The 21,561-nt window shown below is 42.4% G+C and overlaps 1 protein-coding gene across 2 annotated transcripts; it reads right to left on the reverse strand.

Moving 5' to 3' along the window:
* Positions 1-1,876: 1,876 nt before the first annotated feature.
* LOC142794364 (uncharacterized) lies at positions 1,877-21,128 on the reverse strand. 2 transcript variants are annotated; one of them, XM_075885884.1, is made up of 9 exons: positions 20,099-21,127; positions 19,447-19,544; positions 19,063-19,245; positions 15,727-15,811; positions 9,955-10,104; positions 9,658-9,870; positions 6,247-6,421; positions 4,729-4,805; positions 1,877-2,174 (listed from the first exon to the last, which is right to left on the reverse strand). In XM_075885884.1, the coding sequence occupies exons 1-9, from the start codon at positions 20,240-20,242 to the stop codon at positions 1,899-1,901; spliced, it is 1,401 nt and encodes a 466-aa protein (XP_075741999.1). In that variant the 5' UTR covers positions 20,243-21,127; the 3' UTR covers positions 1,877-1,898. The 2 variants fall into 2 exon arrangements, with proteins under 2 accessions (XP_075741999.1, XP_075741998.1); XM_075885883.1 differs by having other exon boundaries at positions 9,658-10,104; positions 20,099-21,128.
* Between the last annotated feature and the right edge of the window lie 433 nt (positions 21,129-21,561).

Consider the following 21,561-nt stretch of genomic DNA (forward strand, 5'->3'; position numbering starts at 1 on the left):
CTCTATGAGCTGGTCGCGTATCATGTCGTCCGTTAGATCACCGAAATTGCATGCTCCTACAAGACTTCTCAGCGCGGTGACGTAATCAGCCGCAGTCTCACCTGGGGCCTGCGTACGTTGACGGAAACGGTGACGCGCTGCAGTGACGTTCAACGTGGTTTTGAAGTGACCTTCCAGCGTCGCGATGGCGCGGTCGAACACATCAGGACTAGGGGACGTCAGTGTACCTGCCGCAGCGCTCGCAGGCACGAGGCACGGGTCGTCAGTAGTCGTCAGAGTCTGGAAGATACGTTGTCCTTCCAAGCCCAAGCAGTTGAGCAGGATCGCCTTCCGACGAATGGCAGGTAGGTCGAAGGCGCCCGAAGCAACCATGTAATTCTTGAAAGCCTGGATCCATTGCTCCCATGGAATGTCCGGGTGTCCAGGTGACGACAGGAACGGAGGTGGCGGCTGTAGCCCCGAAATACTCATCGTAGAAGATGGTAGGCAATAAACGAGGGCACAGATGAGGTTCAGGCCGGTAGCACATGGGCTGGTGAATCCTCGTCGCCAAAATATGTTACATCGTGCATAATGAATAGCACAGCATAAACGGAGACATCTTGTTTTTTTCATCTTCTTCCTTCTTCCCCGTGGCGGCCACCGAGCGCGTGCCACCGCACAGCGCTGTAGTCGGTAGCGACGCCTTATACCACACTCCCGATGCGGTAAGCGACACGGCGCCTCACGATGGTACCACGCAGTGGACCGTGCACGCAATTTCCACGCCGAGCGCGCTCGCGTCCACTCAGCCCGGAGGAGGAAGCGACACGTACCCAGAGGGCAATGCGAGCAGCGCAGCCGTCCCCACGGACCAATCCTCCCTGCAGCCCACAGCGACCGACGACGCGTCGTCTACACTCTAAAAAGTAAAGGAGGAAAAGGGGGGTCGAGGTTACTCCTTTAGAGGAGTAACTGACTTGCCACACCCATTGCACCATTTCGGGAGTAACTGCGACGGGAGGAACCGTTACTCCCCAATTTCAGTTGCTCTTTCAGAGAGTAACTGACTGGAGCAACTGATGCTCTGTCACTACTCCCATGGGAGCAATGGTTACTCTTGCTCAATACTCCTCAAAGGTGTAACGGATAGTCTTATTTGATACTCCCACAGGAGTGACGGTTACTCTTTCCCAATACTCCTGAAAGGAGGAACAGATAGTCTTCTTTAATACTCTCAGGGGAGCAACAGTTCTCTTTGCAATTACACCGCATGAGAGCATCCATTGCTCCCTTCCTAAACTCCTCAAGGAGGAACGGATGCTCTTGGTCAATGCTCCTATGGGAGTGACACTCTTTCCAATGGAGGAACAGATAGTCCTTTTCAATACTCCCAGGGGAGTGATGGTTACTCTTTAGAAGGAGCAATGGATACTCTCTGTCAATGCTCCTATGGGAGTGACGCTTAGTCCTTCCGTATGCCCCTGATGGAGTAACAGATAGTCTTTATCAATACTCCCCGGGGAGCGATGGTTATTCTTTACAAGGAGTAATATGCTCTGTGAATACTCTCACAGGAGTAACACTTGCTCTCTCTGAGTGCTCTTAATTGGAGCAATTGTTACTCTTTCCCATTAGTCCCGCAGGGAAGAATGGATATTCCACGCCAATGAGAGCGATGGTTACTCTTTCACAACGTTCCTCATCAGAGTCGCATGCAGTTGCTCATGATCGATGTCTCTCAATGTAGTTCATTACTTGTGCGAGTGCTCTTTAAGAAACCAGCCGTCAAGCTCTCCCAGCGGCAAATGAAAAAAAGTTTTCAAGAACATGATTTTCATTAGGTTGCGCCATGTCTGGCACAGAGGCTCCAGGAGAGATAAGAAATCCACATCTATTCGTTCAAAAAACTTTATTCATTAATGGCTCAGGGTGGTCAGTGTTACGCTGACTAGTGGTGTTGGCCGTAGGCCACTCTTCACTTTAAGAGCGCGGGATAGAACGTCAAACGTTCGTTGAGCTTTTTTATCAAAAACTATATTGGTAGCCCAGTATAGTGCCATCTGGGTGGAAATTGCTGCCAAGAGGCTCTTCTCTGCAATTTCGATGTCCTCCAGCCTCACAGCAAATGCATCAGATGTCAACACATTTCCCATGAATGTGACTGTGGGCACGTAGTGCGTCTTTGTGGGGTCCTACAAAAATAAAAAAGCACACTTCAACAAAAAACTTGTTGCTTCATTATTACAACAGCTCCTTTATGTAGGAACAGATAAAACGTAATGTTTTACGGCACACTGACAAATAAATGAAACTGAAATTAATTTGCAAAGCATGCTTCCAAACTAGAAGGAACATTCTTAATAATTCATAAAGCATTCGCACTAAGGCTACAGGCTTATCCACAGTTTAGTGACTGGTCTTGTTTACACACAACCCAATAATTCGTTCTGAAAAAAAAAAAAGAAAAAGGTGTGATTCCACGTAAGATTGAACAAACCATGGCTGGTCGACCTCTTAAATTTTTTTCAGAATTTTATATTGTTGTTTGATCAGTGGAAAGAAGAGATCCGCAATTGGTTTTGCTGTAAAAAAAATTGTTCGAAGCACAGTAAATTAATAATGACGGAGAGGTGGGGTGCCACGCTTACTTGCTCTGCTGCTTTTTTCGAATTTGGCAATCAGTTACGCAAAATATAACAAAGCTACATGACTCCAATTTGTTTGGCTATATATAGGGGTACTGGCACATACAATCATATTTAGATTGTCTTTTAGAACTGCATTATCGAACTGCATTAGAACTCCATTTAGAACTGCATTATCGATGAAAATGTTATTGTAAGAGATTCCATTGAAGGCATAAAAAAATTGAGCAGGCATGGCATGCTAGCATGACAACAGAAACAACCCACAAGTAAACTGAGTGCGATAAGACCATGCAGTTTCTGGCCTAGGTGCCCTTAATTTGCAAAAACCTTGCACAAAAAACACTTTAGAACTATGTGAGCTAACACATGGCAGTGAATTGAAAAAAAAGATTGACTATATATATCAAGAACTACAAAATTATGCCTAAAAAGGAATATGCCATCAACAAAGCTAATAGTAAAGAAAAAAAGAGTTCATTATTGGCTGCCTACCCTGGAGTCTGCACAAGCGTATGTAAACCTATAAGGGGAGCCTATTTATGAAAAAAAATTAATCAAAATTAAAAATGGGCAGAAGTGCATAAAGCATGCATTCTCAAATCATGACAGGGAATCAGCCACTGTTCCTCAAATGAAAAGTATGCAAACCTCTACGTACCACCAGATCAACAAGTAATCTGGGCTTAGAGCCTAACAGGGAAACTTAATAAAAATTAGAGAAATACTGAACAAAAATTGGAAAACTGACTAAAATTCGTGATTATAATCAGAAGATGTGACTGTTCTGATAAACAGTTGATTTCCCATATTTTTGAACAGTTGCCTGTATTTTTCATGAATTGTCAACCCGTGGCGTCTGTGTGCGAGTGGAAACCATGCCATCACATTCGCCGAGAAACATGCAGGGCGCACGAGTTCCTGTCCTCTTCTCTCACTCTTTCCCAAAAGCACTGATGCTTTGCCTAGCTACTTGGCCTCGGCGGGGAGAACTGTTTGCAACCGCTGCTGTTCATACCGGTTCTAGGAACCGCAGGGGGAGATGAGCGAGTAGAGGGCCCGCATTGTTAGTGTGCCCATCTCGGGTGGGTATGACGTCACGAAACATCACCTCCTGTAGTGAACGGCGTGGCTGCTGGATGCGGTAGTAGTTTGTTAAAAACGCATTAAATTCATTATTTCCCTGTAGTTTCTGCCTGGAATGAAGGTTGTCCCGATCACTTTGAGGACCCCACTTCCAATTTGATTGAATATCTTGGTGGCCAAAAATTTGTTCAGTATCCCTTTAAGGACCATGTACCATACCATGAAACAGGAAATGGTTGGTAAAACATTAAGCTATTAGAAAACACCAGATTGGGTGAGACAGTCGGGTACTGCAGGTTGAAAGAAATAAACTTGGTGCGGCCATACAAAGAGTAAAACAAACAACTGGGGGCAAGAGAAGCAGAATGAATGCAAAAAAAAAAAGAGGAAAAGCCGAGAAGGCAGGGAATCACCTAGAGCGACAGAATTAGGGAGCTCACAGGGATGAAACTGAATCGGCTTGCTCAAGAAAGGGTAAATTGGAGATAATTTTAGAGCGGTCTTCATTCTGCAGAAGACACAAAAATAGGCTGGGGATGACGACGGTGGCACAGATGCCGTGCTTACATAGCATTACACAGGTTCTAAGATCTATGCTTATGGTGACACGAATAAAAACCATATCATGGCTCGCGATACACAACATCACATCACTGAATGCATCCTTAAGCCAGTTCGGGCTGCATAAAAAATCAACGTGCCCACTCTGGTCAGCTTGGAGTGCCAGTTCATGGCATTTCAAACAGTGGAGATACCGATTCATTGAATCCTATAAAAACAATGCAAAGAGTGGCTGACAGTGATGTAGCCTCCGAGCGGGCTACATTATGGCGGGCTTCTACTGTACTGGGTAACCTATGCATAAATGGTACGTGAAAGTCGTCTTGGACATGGCTGGTTGAAAGGCTTTTCAACAATTCACTTGCAAAAGATATAGCAAACATTTATCACAGATGGCAACTTCACAACTGCAGTTCACAGGGAAAGTAATATACAAACTATGAATTATACTCACAAATTTGCAGATGAAAGCATCCATTCTTTCCTTCACCATTGCCGGAAGGACACAAATAGCAGCAGTGAGCATCACCTCTGAAAAAACCGTGAGTTGCACTGTTTCAAAAAGTACTTAAATGCAAAAGCTACAAGCTGGATTCAAACTGCCATTTTAGCAACTCACTAGAAACATAGAGGCTGTAATGGTGTACATGACTGACTATCTTTTATGGGGTAGTCATGGTAACTACACTCAAACTTAGGAAGTATGCAGGGTCACCCAGCCAAGCGAAATTCACAGTCACGTGCACCACAGACCAGCTGGATACCTAATGTGAAGTGAGAAGGAGTAGACGTGCTTACTTACATCTACATTACTACACAACTAGTTTGTGTATTGCTATGGTGTTTAAGCAGCAGAACCTAATTCCCATTGGGGATAGCACTGCAAGACATAATATAACAAAATTTTTATCGTACCTTTAGAAGATGCAGTTTACATCTTCGTGCTTTCAGATGTGAAAAAAATTTTGGCACGAATTTTAATCCTTGCCATTGCCAAATGTAGAATGCACAGAAATAAATTGAAAACTCAAGAAAAGTATTGGAAAACACAGTGGCACCCATCTTGCCTGCTACGACCCCTTTAAAAAGACTAAAGAAATCACTTTGAACTGTATGTAAGAATGTTAAATTACCTTTTTTTATTAGTGGAGGTAGGCATTTTGTGAAATGGGAGTATTGAATTCATTCATGCAAAAATCCCATTGCAGTTTAGAAATTTTCAAAAACCGACCTCTAGTAATATTTGAGAAGAAATGAAATTCACCCACATTCAGCCGCGATACTAAAACACGGAAGAGCGTCACTGCCCTACTTCGTCAAGAATAAGTGAGCATCATTATATCGACCACCAACCAACTTCGTTGTGTGGGCGTGCAGGCTGTGCTTGCAATTAAACGCACATGGCACACAACAAATACAGAACTTTGCCTCTTCTGTAATCTTTGTTTCCAACATTCTGGTCTTTTGCTTGTGCTCATCTGTGCTTCAGTTTTGGTTCCATCATTGAACAAAACTTATTTTCTTAAATTTTATTTTATTGGTTTGAGCACAGAATGAACTGTATTTCAACCTAGCTTTAGCTGAGAAGTTCAAGCAGTGGTGAATGTATTGCACAAATAGAGGCAGTTTAAGATCTTCAGCAGCTGAGATATTTAAGCAATTTTTATTGCTTCTGTACATGAGCTCTTGAAATAAATTTATCTCTGTAATAGCTACCTGTAATCACGTCGTTGGCACTTAATGCCAGTTTCTAGGAGTGTGACATTGCATTTTCAAAACAAGTGCATATAGTGATAGACTAATCGAACGCATGCTCTGAGTCAACCAATGTAGAACTGTGCAAACAAATCTTGCCTAATACATTCAATTTTACAGCACCCAATTTGCTTGACGTAAAATCGGAAGAATGGCGCTACTGGAAGCTAGATACAAAGAAAGGTGGTAATGTTAGCGTAGAAATGTTTGAAATTACCCTCGGATGCATCTTCAGAGGCATCGACAAGAACAGCATCGAGGTCTTCCAGAAACTTTTGCATGTGACGTTTCTGTCTGGCTATTTTTACTATTTTTCCTGAAGCAGGCCCCAAGAATTCTTCCAGTTTCTCCATTATGGGCACTTTGGTAAGCAACCTGAATTCCAGCTGCACCTATAAAATTTTCATAAGGCATTTTAATGACGGTAAACCCTATAGACTTACTTGCATCTGCGGTACAACATTGCACAAGGTCACAGCACTGCAAAACGTGTAGTCAGGTTCACGATTACAGTAATATGAATAAAAATGCTGAAGATGATGTTAATCAGTTTTATGGGCTCTTGCAATGTGGCAAGACGGTTACTGTTACAAAAACAAAAATGGACAACCACACATTTGTAGCACCAAGCTACAAAAAAACTTTCATGGATTCCTCAACATTTCCATGGACAGAACAAAGCTTTCATCCTAAAAGATACACGAGGATTTCGGTTGAGCTTCGTGCTACAAATGCATAATATCTTTCCCTTTTAAGGAGTTGCAGAAGTGCTCAGATACGTGTGCAGTTAAAAAATATTAGGAAATGAGACTGTGCACCAGGTTATGAAAAAGGCTTTGAAGCATCATTTTCATACCTTGCAACAGTTTTCTGAAATGGGACATACTTTCTAAGTTTTGGATTTGCAGTGCCATCCACAGCACCATGGTGCTATGGATGTGAGATAAACTGCTAGCGAATGCATTTGAGCTGAGTATATTTATGGTTCCTTGGAACATACCAGACATTTGTTATTAGTGTGCTCAACTAACCTTGTTACTGTCTAAATTTTCTTTCTTTCTGCCGGTCTTCTTAATACCAGCTTTTTGTTAATTTTTCAAAAAGGCAAACAAAGCCACTTTCAAATACAGTTGAACCCCTTTATAAGAAATTTGTACTGAGGAGCAACTCTTGTCTTTTTATGCGGTGTTTCTTATAAGCATGGGTATCACTTATGCATTTTCTTATCAACACCTATTTCAATGTAGACACACTGCTGTCTCTTATACCAATTTCTATTTTAAATCAGTGTCTTTTATAAAAAGGTTCGACCTACTCCTACCAAGCACAAAAGGGCAATTTTGAAATAAAATGCGGAGGTTACTATCTGCCAGTTTCACAAGTAAAGTACATAGCAGGACATAATCTTCGTAAGTCCTGCCAAGGAATTCGATGCATTGAAGCAGCAAGTGACGAAATAAGCTGTTTAGCAAACAGATTACTCATTCCTGCCGCTTGGTCAATATAGCTATTGAAAATCTAGATGTTAGTAGCTTGTCGCTATGATGTAATATGAGTGACTATAGCCAAAAGTGCAGAGACAAAGGGATGTACATCAGTGACGCACCACCAGTTGTGTCATAAAACAAGTATACTATAAAATTTTAATATAAGCAAGGACAACTGCAGACTTACTGCAAAACCTTCAAAAATACTTTATGCTGCTCTGTACAGCAAGCCAAATTAACATAAATTATCAAAGCATGCACCTTGCCAATTTTGGCACACATTCGCTTTCCCCTGAATGGGTGTGCTGCATGCACTTTAGTTGTTCTTTTACAGCCTCAAAATGAATCACATAATGCCAATAAAATAGCATAAATTTACCATGTTTCTGTGGATGATGCCACTCTAACCTTCCACAGTTTAATTTGAATTTCCATTTGTCAACTAGATTGTGGCTGAGTGTGGCAATGCATGTACTAGAGAATAGCTTTAAGATGAGCTGGCACAGGAGCCATTTTTTTAGACAACTGCTTTCAAAGTCACTATTGCAGGGCATTCGGCCATCTCCTACAAACCACAATGACACAAAACAATGCCAACAGTGATATGTTGTAGCTACCAAACATTGGCAAATAAGGCGACAATCTCGCAAAGGTATCGTGAAGTAGTGATCACTTTGGCTGCCGTAGCACTAGACTTTCTACGGTATTACACCAGGCACTCGAACAACTGACTGATTGTCATGAGTAAATGCACCAGGCAATGTTGCAAGTTTTATTTGACCCTTTTACTGTCACTAATGTACCAGTAAGTTCATCTTGCATTCACAAATTAGTGCTGAAGCACTAAATTGGCCTATTTGGCATAATCCTAGTGATTCCACGATTTCTTGAATCAATATACAAGACTATCAACAAAAGCACATAGATACTTCTTAGCATGGTTTCCATTATGTTGCCATGGCATGATGAACGTTATTTATAATTTTCCCCCGACATATATTTGACGTTTACTTGAGTTTCCCTCAACATATGTTTGAACACATAACCATAGGCCTGCACATGGAAAGCGGGTCACAGGGGCCAGCCTAGCTCACCTAGTCACCTAAGGGAAGGGGGAGCAAAAAATCTTCCCCATACGTAGACTTAGTAGGGTTGAGGGCCACTGCAACGAACCTTTGGCCCCCTTTATGGGGAACCCTGTAAACGCCTATGCATTCACGTTTCAGTCAACAAAAATGTTATTAGTAAATGACAAATGTGGATTCTGGAACGTGACAACTAAAATAACTATATTTGCTGGAAATGCAAATTACCCCAAACTAAAACGCGACAGGCGACTGAAAAATTCTCCAAACAAATCGGCAGAAAAAGAAGCCCGAATCCTCCTGTTATAAGCAGAACTGGCAACTCTAGATTACAAATCCAAGAGTTGCTCTGCTATCTGCCAAAGGTTTGCAGTTGTTGCTTCGTCTTTTATATTCTCTTTGTGCGACTTCTATATTGCGTCAAGTTCAGAGGCACTCTCCATTGCTTCTTTGATGAACTGAAATATTACTCAAACACTGCTTTCACTCGCTTCATGCTATCAGTAGTAGAAAGGATGTTGTATCCCCTTTCTGCCCCATCTTGACGTCACAACAAGCGATTTCTGTGTTTCGAGCTTCCCTGATATTCCCTAAACAAGCAGACTCTCGGGTTGTGTGTTGGACAGAACCACGCAACAGTAAAAGCAATAAGTGTAAGCAATGAAATAAACCATACAGCTCAGCAATGCTAAATTATTTTCATTTTTCCTGTTTTTTCACATCTTAGGTGTACTTTTTACACTTTAATCAAAAATGTACATTAGGGTTTTACTGCATTCTTGTTCAAGCCATTGTACATATGCATCATGTTAGCATAAAGTGAACAATTCAAACAGTCAGTAAATAACATTTCAATAGTTTATATCAAATAAACTGCAGAATAAAAATTTTGAAAAGCTTGATGAACTAATAAAATACTTAGAACAACTGTACAACAAATAATTGCAAAACAAACATCTCAAGAATGGATGGATGTGGCCGAAACAGCAGAGCATGCTATTTCCCTGGGCACTTTTTAGCCACTTTCGATTCATGAATGCACACTGAAAAACTTACGATGGAGCCGATTAAAAGAGCAGGGTACTTCTTAATGATGTCATCAACAGATGGGCTGTCTTGGGACACCCACTCCCTTCTGCTTGGCAAAGTTCTGCTCATACAGTCCTCAATATAGGCCATGTCGGGCCTGGCCTTTGCAACTTCTTTCGTCATTGCCAAAACGTGACCAGCAATGGTCTCGGCATCTTCTGCGTCAGCCAAGACAGCTGCCTGAAAGCACAGATAAATTTTGTTGGCCAGATGGCAAAGACAAACCTGATGTCTGCAGGGCTGTGCAAAATTTGAAATACGTACACTAGGCCTCTCAGTGCGCCGAGGAGCAGTGCACTCGTCCTCTGTAGGCTTCTTCTTCCGCGGAATTCTTTCTGTGTTCTCCTTTGTTAATGCCTTCATTTTCTTCCTTTCATATTTGGCTTTAAATCTTAGAGCTTCTCGCCATGAATCCTGTAAAGCACGAGAGAGTTACTAAATATGTTATTTAAATAGGTAACTGCAATCATGTGATCATGGATCGCCTCACACACAAAAGTATGACTGGCAACAAGTACAAGGAATGAGTGCCACTGCAGCAGCTGTCATCACAGTTTGGTTGAGTGAGATCACATAATAAAAGTATTTCGGAAAGTTGTTATTGATTCATCCCTTTTCTTTTGAAAATAAACATTGCTCTAATCAATAACTTATAACAGAAAATATGAAAAAAGAAATTTACCTCCCCGGCACTTCTGTTCTGCTTTTGTTTTTATTTTTTCTGACCCCACAAGGGTACTTATTGAGCTTAAAGGGAAACTACACTGAATGTTCTGCTTGTAACTTCATTACTGCAGTTTAAGTGATTAATAATGAGAATAGATGGTGATGATGCCAAGAAAAGTATAGATGATGGTATTAAAAGTAATTGTAATGTAAATGTGACAAAAGAAAAGTGGACGAAAAGATACCTTGCCACTGGCAGGTACCGGCCCAAAGGCCTTTGAATAATGCGTCCGATGCTCTACCACTGAGCCACAGTGGTGGTCATCCCCCCATCCACCTTATGGGTATACTATATGTGTATTTAAACGTGGGAGGGTCAGTCAGTGTTGCCCATTGCCACTACAATGAGTGTGGAACACTCTTCGATCCGTGCCGGTGGCAAGTTATTTTTTCGTTCACTTTTATTAACATTTACATTACAGTTACTTCTGATAGCATTCCCTATACTTTCCTTGGCGTTGTTGTCTGTTAGTTCTTGGAATAATCTGTTTACAAAAAAAATGAGCCCTTAAGTTTACACTTCTTTCCTTCATTTCTGCAGTTTGTAGCTTTGTGTCTGGACATCCCAAAATTGAATCATTAATGCTCAAATGCATTGTATAAATAATGCTAGCATCACTGAATTAGAACAATTTTATGTCAGTTCAAAATGCTCCCCTAAATACCAACAAGCAACCAGTGTCCGAGAAAGAGAGAGTGCGAGATAATGTGCATTTAAGCCATGGTGTTGTTCTCAGTTATAAAAACTGGGCCCCATGTGTGATAAACAATGAAACGATGCCAGTGCTAAATATGTGCCCCCTTCCCCCCAGAAAAATAAAAAGAGCAATCCTGGCCGAAGCAACAACTACCACATTGAGAGCAGCGTGACAAGACAGCGTGGGGAGGTGACAAAAAATAGTCCTTGCCAGATTTCAGTTGGTGTATTGTGCACGCGGGCACTGCATGACATCTTGTGATGTTGACAATACTCGCTTTTCTTTCGAAACATCACATGGAGCTCTGTCTCTGTCATATTAGTGGTGATGTTGCGAGTTGATGCAAACTCAGATGCGCACTCTTGCTTACTTTGAAATTAAATTAAAATATTTTAACGGCAACATTTCTCGCTAATAATCACTAAGAAGTGCTCACGCATGCAGGACTATCGCACACATGCACCTGAGTTTCAAAATTTGGTCTCGGGGGTATTTTAGGCGCATAATTATAACTTCCAACACTATGTCTGCTCTGAAATCGGATTCTAGTGCACAAAATATTTTCAAATAGCTTATGCCAGAACATGATTATTGTGTTAGAGCATATTTAAGGGGAGACGTGGCAATGGGAATCGTAATTTGGTCAAAATGTTCAGTTTTTCAATTATTCTTTTCTGCAATCCTGAGACCATGTGTCACATCATAGTGTGATTTTAGACCCAAATAAGCAGTAAAAGTTGAGAAACAAGCATTTCACTAGTGGGATGTCGTCAAAAAAAGCTATGTGAAAATTGGGCATAGCAAGATGCAAATTTGAAGCTCTCCCTTGGCACAGTGCCACCATATTGGCATCATAAAGAGGACAAATTGGAGCTCTAGATAGCCACAAAGATGCATTTCTCCAATGAAAAATAAAGCCAGTTTCCTTCAGAGTTCCATTCTATCAACTTCTAGCTCCAAAATCTTTGGGCTCCATTTTCTCAGCTTTCAATTTTTTGAGCAGTTGCTGTCAGTCATCCCTATGCCATTTCACAACAAATTAAGCTATAGCCATTCCGTTTTTTGCACTTAGATTCTCAAACATGGGTGAGTGCGGTAAAGCTGTCCATATTTGTGTACACATCATACGGACTTTTCTAATTGGCTTTTTATAAAAGTTGTTGGTAAGACAATATGTCTGGGACATTAAAAAAATTTGTGTGCTTATTTAAATATTAAAAATAAACCAATAGCATTATGGCACAAAATGAAGCCTTGTGAATATCCTTATGCAAAAATTTTGACAAGCTTATGTCTAATTAGCTAATTAATATTGGGATGACAATGAGAGTCTATCAAGTGTTGTAACTCAAGAGGTACATTAGATAGCTCAAAACCGATTCCAGTTATGATATCAGCACAACAAATGACATCTGCATGCCGAATTTCATCCCTTTGGCCTCATAAATAAAGATAATTTTCATTGCCACGTCCCTTAAAAGGGCTGTGACAACAATTTTGAAGTGCAGTTATTTTTTTTTTTGCAATAGCTTTCTGGTGGCCAATTATTCATACCACAGTCCATTGATTGCTGCAGTTCACAACACATAAGTAGTGTGCTTATTGTCAGCTAGTTGCACCTTCAGTTTGAAAGAGCTAAGAGAACGACAAGCCGCCGGATGCAACTAACACCATCTAGCATGTGAAATGGCACACACATAGGTCGGCAAAGATGAAGAGCTCACATACGCTCACTCATGAAATATATTTTGCCCTTGGGACTCGCTCGGACTCAGAGACACCAAAACTCAGACTAGCGCTGTTTATCAGTCTCAGTGAGCCAGTGAGTCCATTTGCATGCAATTGACTTCCTTGAACTTTGTGTCAATGCTGTTTACCACTAATATCTCGTGTGCTCTGTGCCTTACTTGACACCTTTCGATCTCGTTCCTTGAAATATGAAATATTAGCGATCGCAACTCGGTGAGAATATTTTTATTGAAAGAGATGACTCACGTGAAATATTTTTATCGAAAATTTCTAGGAATCCCCACTGCCTGTTGACTTTTCGATAGCTCACACCTCTGATCAATAAATATTGAGCTGGCGTGCAAATGCTGGTGCTTTGAAGTACTATGTGCGAGTATAGGCCTTATGCAAAATCGCTGCCATCTGTCCGCCGTTGTGTGCATAGCAGCTATGTTAGAGGCTCCACATGGCGCAGTACACACAGGCTCACGTGTGTTTACGTAGACGTATCGACGAGAGGCGTGTATTGGCCCATAATCGCAATGGCAACGTATTGCTGCGTCTCTTGCAGCACACATAGAGGAACTCTGAGTGCTGAAGAGAAAAAGGTAAGCCGTAAACTTTGCCCCTTGTTTTTTTTTTTTTTTTCCCCAAGCTGATGGTTTTTTTAGCATGAGCTCCGGCTACTGCTCTCGAAAATACGTGTTTGCATTCTCCTTTCTATGCAAGTAAGACGAGCCATAGCATTTGCATTCGTGTTCCCGAAAATTGTTGCGTGCCAAGGTAAGGCAGTTTTTGTAATGTTCTCGCTAGCAACCATTTACCAAGTGACGGAGAAGCTTATGTTACACGCTGAAGTCACCTTTATGCAATTAACTTCATCACAGCTAATTGCGTGTGCCTATATTTCGTTGATGTGTTTTGTTTATTATGTTTGGGTAACGGCACATGCTCAATTAGAAGCAAGTGCATGCCATCGGTTAGTGGGATGACTTGCGCATGACTGCGTACATTTTTCAAGCATGCGATGTGCTCAGCACATGCAATGAAATGTAGGCACACACAATTAGCTGTGATAAAGTTCGTTGCATGAAGGTGGCTTCTGCATAAGTGTATGAGTCGCCTTAACTTGGTAAACAGCTGCTAGCGGAAACATTGCAAAAACTGCCTTGCTTTGGCATGCAACAATTTATGGGAACACGAATACAAATGCTATTGCACGTCTTACTTGCATAGAAAGGAGAATGCAAACACGTATTTTCGAGAGCAGTAGCCGGAGCTCATGCTAAAAAAACCATCAGCTTGGGGAAAAAAAAAAAAAAAACAAGGGGCAAAGTTTACGGCTTACCTTTTTCTCTTCAGCACTCAGAGTTCCTCTATGTGTGCTGCAAGAGACGCAGCAATACGTTGCCATTGCGATTATGGGCCAATACACGCCTCATGTCGATATGCCTTACATATACATACGTCTATGTAAACAAACCTTCTTTCAAATTTTTTTGGGACATGTGCTAAATGTGCATATATTTACAGCAACCAAAGGAATAAAGCCAGTTGATAGTTTGCGCTCTTTCCGTTTACGCTTTTTTACTTCCTGTGTTTGTTCGATTGTATGTGCAACATTACAAACCACAGACATGCACCAACTCGCCCAGCAAGAAGTTGTTCTTAGTACTGGGATGTTCCTTTTTTCTTTCTGCACTTCACCACTAAATGAAAAGCAGCCACTGTGGTGCGGTGAGCACAGTTTGAATATGTTCTACTTTTTAGTGCTCACTGAAAAACACAGTGCATACACACTAAGCCCTTGTGGTGCCACAGGCACACATATGGGCTGTTGCACCCCATCACCCATAAGCAAGCACAAATTATTGTTTTAGCATATTGCGGGACTTTTTTCCCTATAGCAGGTGTTCTCTCTTCTGTGAAGACATGAACGGCACCATATCAGGAGATCAAAAACGAAGCACTGATGCAAGATAGCTGCTATAGAGCACCTTCATTTAGCGACCAAAAGAGGAAAACTAAGCTGTTCCATGCACCTCAACTTTTTTGTTGAAGGGACACCACCTTTTAAAGATTAAGATGGAAGAAAAACAAGACAAAGCTCACAACACCTAAGCGAAATCACCACAGCCATGTTGTTTGGCATGTTGGCGTTCCTTACACTGCTCCTCATTACTCACTAAACCGAATGACACTGCTTGGTTGTTCCCTTTGTAAACGGAATGACCTGCAGGCTCACAACACATGTTCAACATCACCTGCTGCACCACGACTCAGCTAACTAGAAAAAAAGAATGGTGCAGCACATGCACTTTACATGCTGTCTTGCAGCGCACAAGCATTTTTGGACTGCGAACAATGCTCTTAGTGATAATGCATCGTCACATATGAAGCTCTCCCTTAGTTTCATGGAGGTATTTAATGACCGAAAACGTAGTGGATTCTGACTTCTTGGTAGACTCACTTGATGGTGTGAAGGCAGTGCAGCTTTCTAACATTACCTTTCCTCACATCATGAATACGTATTCATGTAATAAAGTGCCGTTGCTATTTTTTAATTTTTACTTTTTTAATGAAAATGCAATGATTCCAATCAGAAGCAAAGTTAAGCCTGCAGATTTATCATCACACAGGGACCTTGAGGGCGAGCAGCATTTCACTATTGAATGTTGCATCGGCTAATCATGTGTAACTGCCTGTCCCAATTTAGAATAATGGCTTATAGAACAGGAGGAGCCATGTTCAATTCTGAAATTCTTGCAGAAGCTATCTTTTTATTGTCAATGACTGATTTCGCTTCACTGTTGGTCCTTAAAAGCAGGCATTTATTAGACAAGCTTTTCAGTGCAATCAATTCTGCAATAATATGTGAACTCACATAGCCAGTCCCCGCTACATCAGCCAAGTTAGGAAATCTGGTGATCAAAGCCCGTGCTGCCTCTGTGTACAATTTCCCAGGGTACCTAGCAGGAAAAAATATTTACAAAAGCAAGAATGTAAGTTACTCACTAGCAGACCAAAGCTTTATCGAGAGATCGATAAAGAAGAGTATGAGGGCAAGAGCCCCTTTGATATGCAAAGAATAAAAATCGCAACAGTTACAATTGCAATGGCATTGCATTTCTAGAAAATAGGTTGCCTTTAGCCAAGTTTCTTTGTGGGTAATAACTGCAGAAAGTATGGCTAGAACAAAACATCAGAAAGGCATTTTTGGATAAGTAATTGATTGATATCTGACGTTTAACGTCCCAAAATCACCATATGATTATGAGATACGCTGTAGTAAAGGGTTCCCGAAATTTCGACCACCTGGGGTTCTTAACGTGCACCGAAATCTGAGTACACGAGCCTCCTGCATTTTCGCTTCCATCGAAAATGCAGCCGCCGCAGCCGGAATTCCATCCTGCGACCTGCGGGTCAGCAGCCGAGTACCTTAGCCACTAGACCACCATGGCGGGGCATTTTCAGATAAGTAGAAATCCAGTGTATGTACAGTTGACTCCCGATAATTCGAAGTCGCTTAATTGGAATTTTCGGTTAATTAGAAGTCAAGAGGTGTTCCCGTCAGTTTTGTATGCAACACCATAGAAAAAAATGCTCAATAATTCGAAGTTGAAAGCCCACAAGATTGGTTAAATAGAAGTTATTTTTTAATCTAGAGCCTCGAGGCAACCGTTAGTTTCAATAAAATGCGCAATTTTTCAAGTGCCAGAACAACTACCGCACTGCTGTCGTCACCATCGTAGCTGTCCGCAGCGCACTGTTGTGGACATCGTCGTTGTGCGCAGGGCCACAGTGCATGAAGCGGCAAGATTGTTCAGTCAGCACCGGCGTGTCGAACGTCGAGCTATCCCTTTCACTGTCAGTCTTGTTCTCTCGTCTCTGCTTGTGTTTCGTTGACTGTGTCAGCTGCGCGTCGCAAGTTATTTCCTCGTGTTCGGCTGGCCACGACGTTGAATAATGGCAAAACGCGGCTCGTACCGAACACTTGATCTGGCGATGAAAGAAGTCCTGAAAGAAGTAGAGCAGGGAGGCCTTGCCAAGCAAGACATTGCACGGAAGTACGGCATTAAGCCTAACATGCTCTCGAATTTTATAAAAAACAAGCAATCAATAATGGATGCTTTTGCAAATTACAAGTTTAAAATGTCACGGAAGCGAATGCGCACCGGCGCCTACCCGGATTTGGAGAAGGCGCTGCTGATTTGGATCAGAGAGGCACGCAACAACAAACTTCCTCTCAGTGGTGAGGTCATTCCAGCGAAAGCCTCATCTCTTGCGTTAATGTTGGACATCAACGACTTCGCTGCATCGGACGGATGACTGACGCGCTTCAAACAGCGCCATGACCCGATTTTCAAGAGCGTGTGTGGAGAGAAGGCGTCAGTCGACCAGGAAACATTTGCAGCATGGAAAGCAGAGAATCTTCGCGGGTACCTTGAGGAGTATCAGCCGGAAGACATCTTTATCGCAGACGAGACTGTGCTTTTTTATCGGTTGCTACCAGACAAGACTGACGTTTAAAGACGACGACTGTGCTGGCGATAAACGTAGTAAGGAAAGGGTGTCTGTTATGATTGCCGCAAACATGACTGGCACTGAACGATGTCGCCTTCTTGTGATCGGGAAGGCCGCTAAGCCTAGGTGCTTTAAAGGCGTCAGGACCCTTCCTGTCGACTATGCTTCTAACAGAAAGACGTGGATGACGTCCGACATTTTCAGGGACTGGATAAGGAAACTGGATCGGAAGTTCGCATCATCGAACTGCAAGGTGTTGTTCCTTGTCGACCAATGCAGTGCCCACATGGACGTACCAGCCTTGAGTGCCATCCATCTTGCGTACTTGCCCGCAAACATGACATCTGTGTTGCAGCCCATGGACCAGGGCATAATCAAAAATGTGAATGTCCTGTACAGGAAGCATCTCATCGAGCGCATGATTCTGTGCATGGATAAGTCCTCGCAATACGAGGCGAGTTTAATTAGTGCCATCCACATGCTAGCGCGAGCGTGGGGCTGCGTGAAGAATGAGACCATCGCCAACTGCTTCAGGGCCTGTGGTTTCGTGGCAAATTCTTCGGGAGAGGCTTCTTGTCCGCCGGTGGAAATGCGAAGCGAGCTTGACGACAGCATTGTTGACGCCGCTCTCGGTGACAGCAGCTTTGACGTCGTCCTCGGTGACCCCTGCTTTGAAGATTATGTCGCCGTGGACAGCACAGTCAAAACGTGCGGTGCACTGACGGACAGCGAGATTGTGCAGATTGTTCGGCCCCACGAAAGCGTTCATCAAAGCGACGACGAAGATGACATTGAAAGCAAGCCACAACCGAAGGCTGCCGATGTAGCTGCGGGCCTCGCTCTCGCGCAGCGGTTTTTCACTTGGGAGAACAACGCTAAAGAAGCACTTGGGCACATCTACGCCTTCCAAAACCTGCTTTCCACTGCTAGATTCGGCAAACAGAAGCAGACGAAGATGACCGACTACTTTTCGTAAAGAACTGCCGGCTTTGAACCTAATAAAGATGCCATGTTTTTGTGATTTCTGCCTAATTGGAAGTTCGTTTAATTCGAAGTTTTTTGCGGTTCTCGGGAACTTCGTATTAACAAGAGTCGACTGTACCAACAATGCAACAGGCATTGAAAGGCATCATAGAAGCATCTATATTGTTCGTATACCTGTTGTTGGGTCTTATACAAAGTTTTCAAGAGTCATCACAGTTTTCTGTGCTGGCTACCACAAGCAGGCTGAAACCATGATCTTTTAGCTCATTAAAGAATGTCAGTACAGATATGGAGGGGGCACTGGCACTACTTTGATGCCACTGTTTTCTACTCCTTGCATTTGAGCGAGACTTTATGCAGCATTCCAACCAGCTGGTACCTTGAAGATAGTGACCACAATGATGTAAACAAAAACAATATATATTTAATCACGGGAGGAAACAAGTGGGCATTGTGACTACTCCATGGTTTGTCACCAAGGGGTCATGCTTCATTGAAGCTTCCTTCAGCTGCACAGATGGCACTATGACATGTCAGATATTTTTTCTAGCATTTGAGTGCTTTTTCTGCAATTTTTTTTGTTTATTCACCATGGATGTCCCCCCCCCCTTTTTTTTTAACCCACGAGAGCGGGTAAAAGATGAATGTGAAGAAAAGTTTCAAAGCACTTTCAAACAGGATATTGCACAGTATCTACGTAAATATTACTCACATGTCGTATAAGTACAAGTCATGGTGAAGCCACTGTAGTACTCGAGAGCGACCTACGAAGTACTGCCCTGGCTGGTGGCATTTTACCATCCAGGCAATGTCTGGTGGTACATCTGGGAGGCAGTATGCACCGGTCCGTGCTGGCTGTGACGGCTGTGCAGACTCTTCCAGAACATCTGCTATCCTGTAATAGCAACACAGAAACTGCATTTTGTCAAGCTGTTATGAAAAACCACCTCACCCTTTTTTTGTTACAACTACCAAGCTAAGAGGCTTATCCAATTGAGAGGTCTGTTTTAAATGAAAACTTTAGCCACCGTTTTTCTCAAAGCAGTGTGCAACAAGCAGCTTGTAAGTGTATTGCTAAAGATGCAAAACTACTCACCGGACTTGGCTGGTCAGTCGGACTTTTATTCTCGATTTATTTTCGATCACGTCCACTTCTGTAATGTCGACAAAAACGTCGAAGTCTTCGTCGAAACGCTGGAAAAATAAGAATGCCAGAACTCAGAAGGGCACTACATAACACACGGATAAAAAATTTGGAAGTGTCATGGTTGCAATGTTGGCCAACAAAGACCTGCTGTTGCCACAAGCATTCGTGCTATTTACATGTCCCGAATTCCCGCCACAGCAAGTGAAAAGCGCAACATTTAACTGTATTTAATAAACACACTAAATAAATTTGACTACTGCCAGCGTCGGCTACACATACACGTGCAGCCTCGCTAGATGCCGAACACTACTGGAATCGACACCTAGCGCGATCTCGAAGTAGGATTCCCTACTCAACAAAAATACCTTCCACGTTTTCTACGATTAAAGAAGTGAGGGGTAAATTCGGTGCAGCAATGATTGTCATCGAGGCTTAAATTGGGCGAAATTTAGCAATAACATGTAACTTAGCGCTGTCGGGTTTTTCTATAGAATGGACGAAGCAAAAAGATGCAACACAAAGCTACAGTAATCGATGACAAACGCTGTGGCAACCACTGCAGCACGACGACTGTAGAAATATATAGAAAGGAAGGACTCACCGTCAAGCCTATGGCAGAGGCGTCAACTTCTGAGAACATGTCCAACCCTTTCAAGTGTTCAATTAAATCCCGCCCCGTCCACGGCTCGTCGAAAGCGACGGCGACATTTCTGTCGCCGTATGTAACGAGGCACTTCGATTGCATGGGGCGACAGCGGCGCAAGACAAAGAATCGTTTTTAAGCCAGCCGCGGCACATGCACTCGCTCAAAAATTCATGGCCCCGCTACGCACGTGCCTCCTCGTTGCAGTTGATGTTGATGGCGCAGCGGCGGCCGATGGATGGATGGATTGATATGGCTGTACCCTTTAGATCGGGCGGTGGCTGACGCCACCTAGCCGGAATACTTAGTGAACCACAAACTAGAGTTATCTTTTTTTTTTCCTTTAAATAGTGAAGTTAAGGTCTGGTACTTTACAGTGACAGCGACGTCACACGGCCATAATTTTTTTAAAGTATGTTTTAGTTTAAAAATAAACAGACAGTTTCTTATTCCAACCGTTCCAACCATAATGCTGTCTAAGGTGCCTTGAAGTGTTACTATTTGACAACCGTGCTATTTGACCAACCTTCTCGTAACGCGTTTTGCTATGGCGCCTGCACACATTGAATTTGGCATGATCATGGGCACGCTGTACCACAGTATTAAATACAAATCAGAAGCCGTAGCAGTAGTGCTAATACGACTGCTGATTGAATTATGGTCCCTGGCAGTATATTCTAGGGGCCACAATTCACTAATAGATCTACTGATTTTTTGAAATTTCCGCCGATTCAGTGTACTGCTGTTCGGTCTTTTTTTTTTACAAAAATGAAAGGAACTTCCACTTTTTTTACTAAGTATTAATTAAGACATTAATGTGTTACTACCAGTCAAACAAGAAATTTCTTTCATGGTAAAATTCTCAAGCTAAGCGCTACTTTTGATTGACGAGTCATACACCTTCATACAGTAATTATTACAGGAAGCTGCTCTATGTTATGAGCAAATATCGGGAAGTAATGAGACAGCGATATGAACGCACACCCCAGACAACACTCGACGACCTGAGGTCGTCCTCATATGGTACAAACGTCCTCGGCAGTTTCAGGACGTCCTCATTTGGTCCTCTAGTCGACACTTGCAGGATTATCCCCAAAATGCCCCTTTGAGACCTTTTTAAGGACGAAGAATTGTCCTGATATCGTCTGCTCGAGGACGTTTTGAGGATATGCATGTTTCGTAGGTGCATGCAGCTTTCGCAATTCGTGTTTGGTTAATTTTCTGGCTGTTAACGAATAAGTCCACGGGATTTCGTATGCCTACTTTCGAGTCATAATAGTAAAGTACTTCTCGATCATTAAAATGAGATAGTTACACGAGGAAGCACTTCAAGCCAACACGAGAAAGACGTGTTCTTTTATTTATTATTTATTTATTTACTTTGTAAGTGATCGTAGGCCAAACTTTCTGCCTGCACGTTT

Source organism: Rhipicephalus microplus, unplaced genomic scaffold (genome assembly GCF_043290135.1).
Source record: "Rhipicephalus microplus isolate Deutch F79 unplaced genomic scaffold, USDA_Rmic scaffold_405, whole genome shotgun sequence".
Classification (NCBI taxonomy): Eukaryota; Metazoa; Arthropoda; class Arachnida; order Ixodida; family Ixodidae; genus Rhipicephalus; species Rhipicephalus microplus.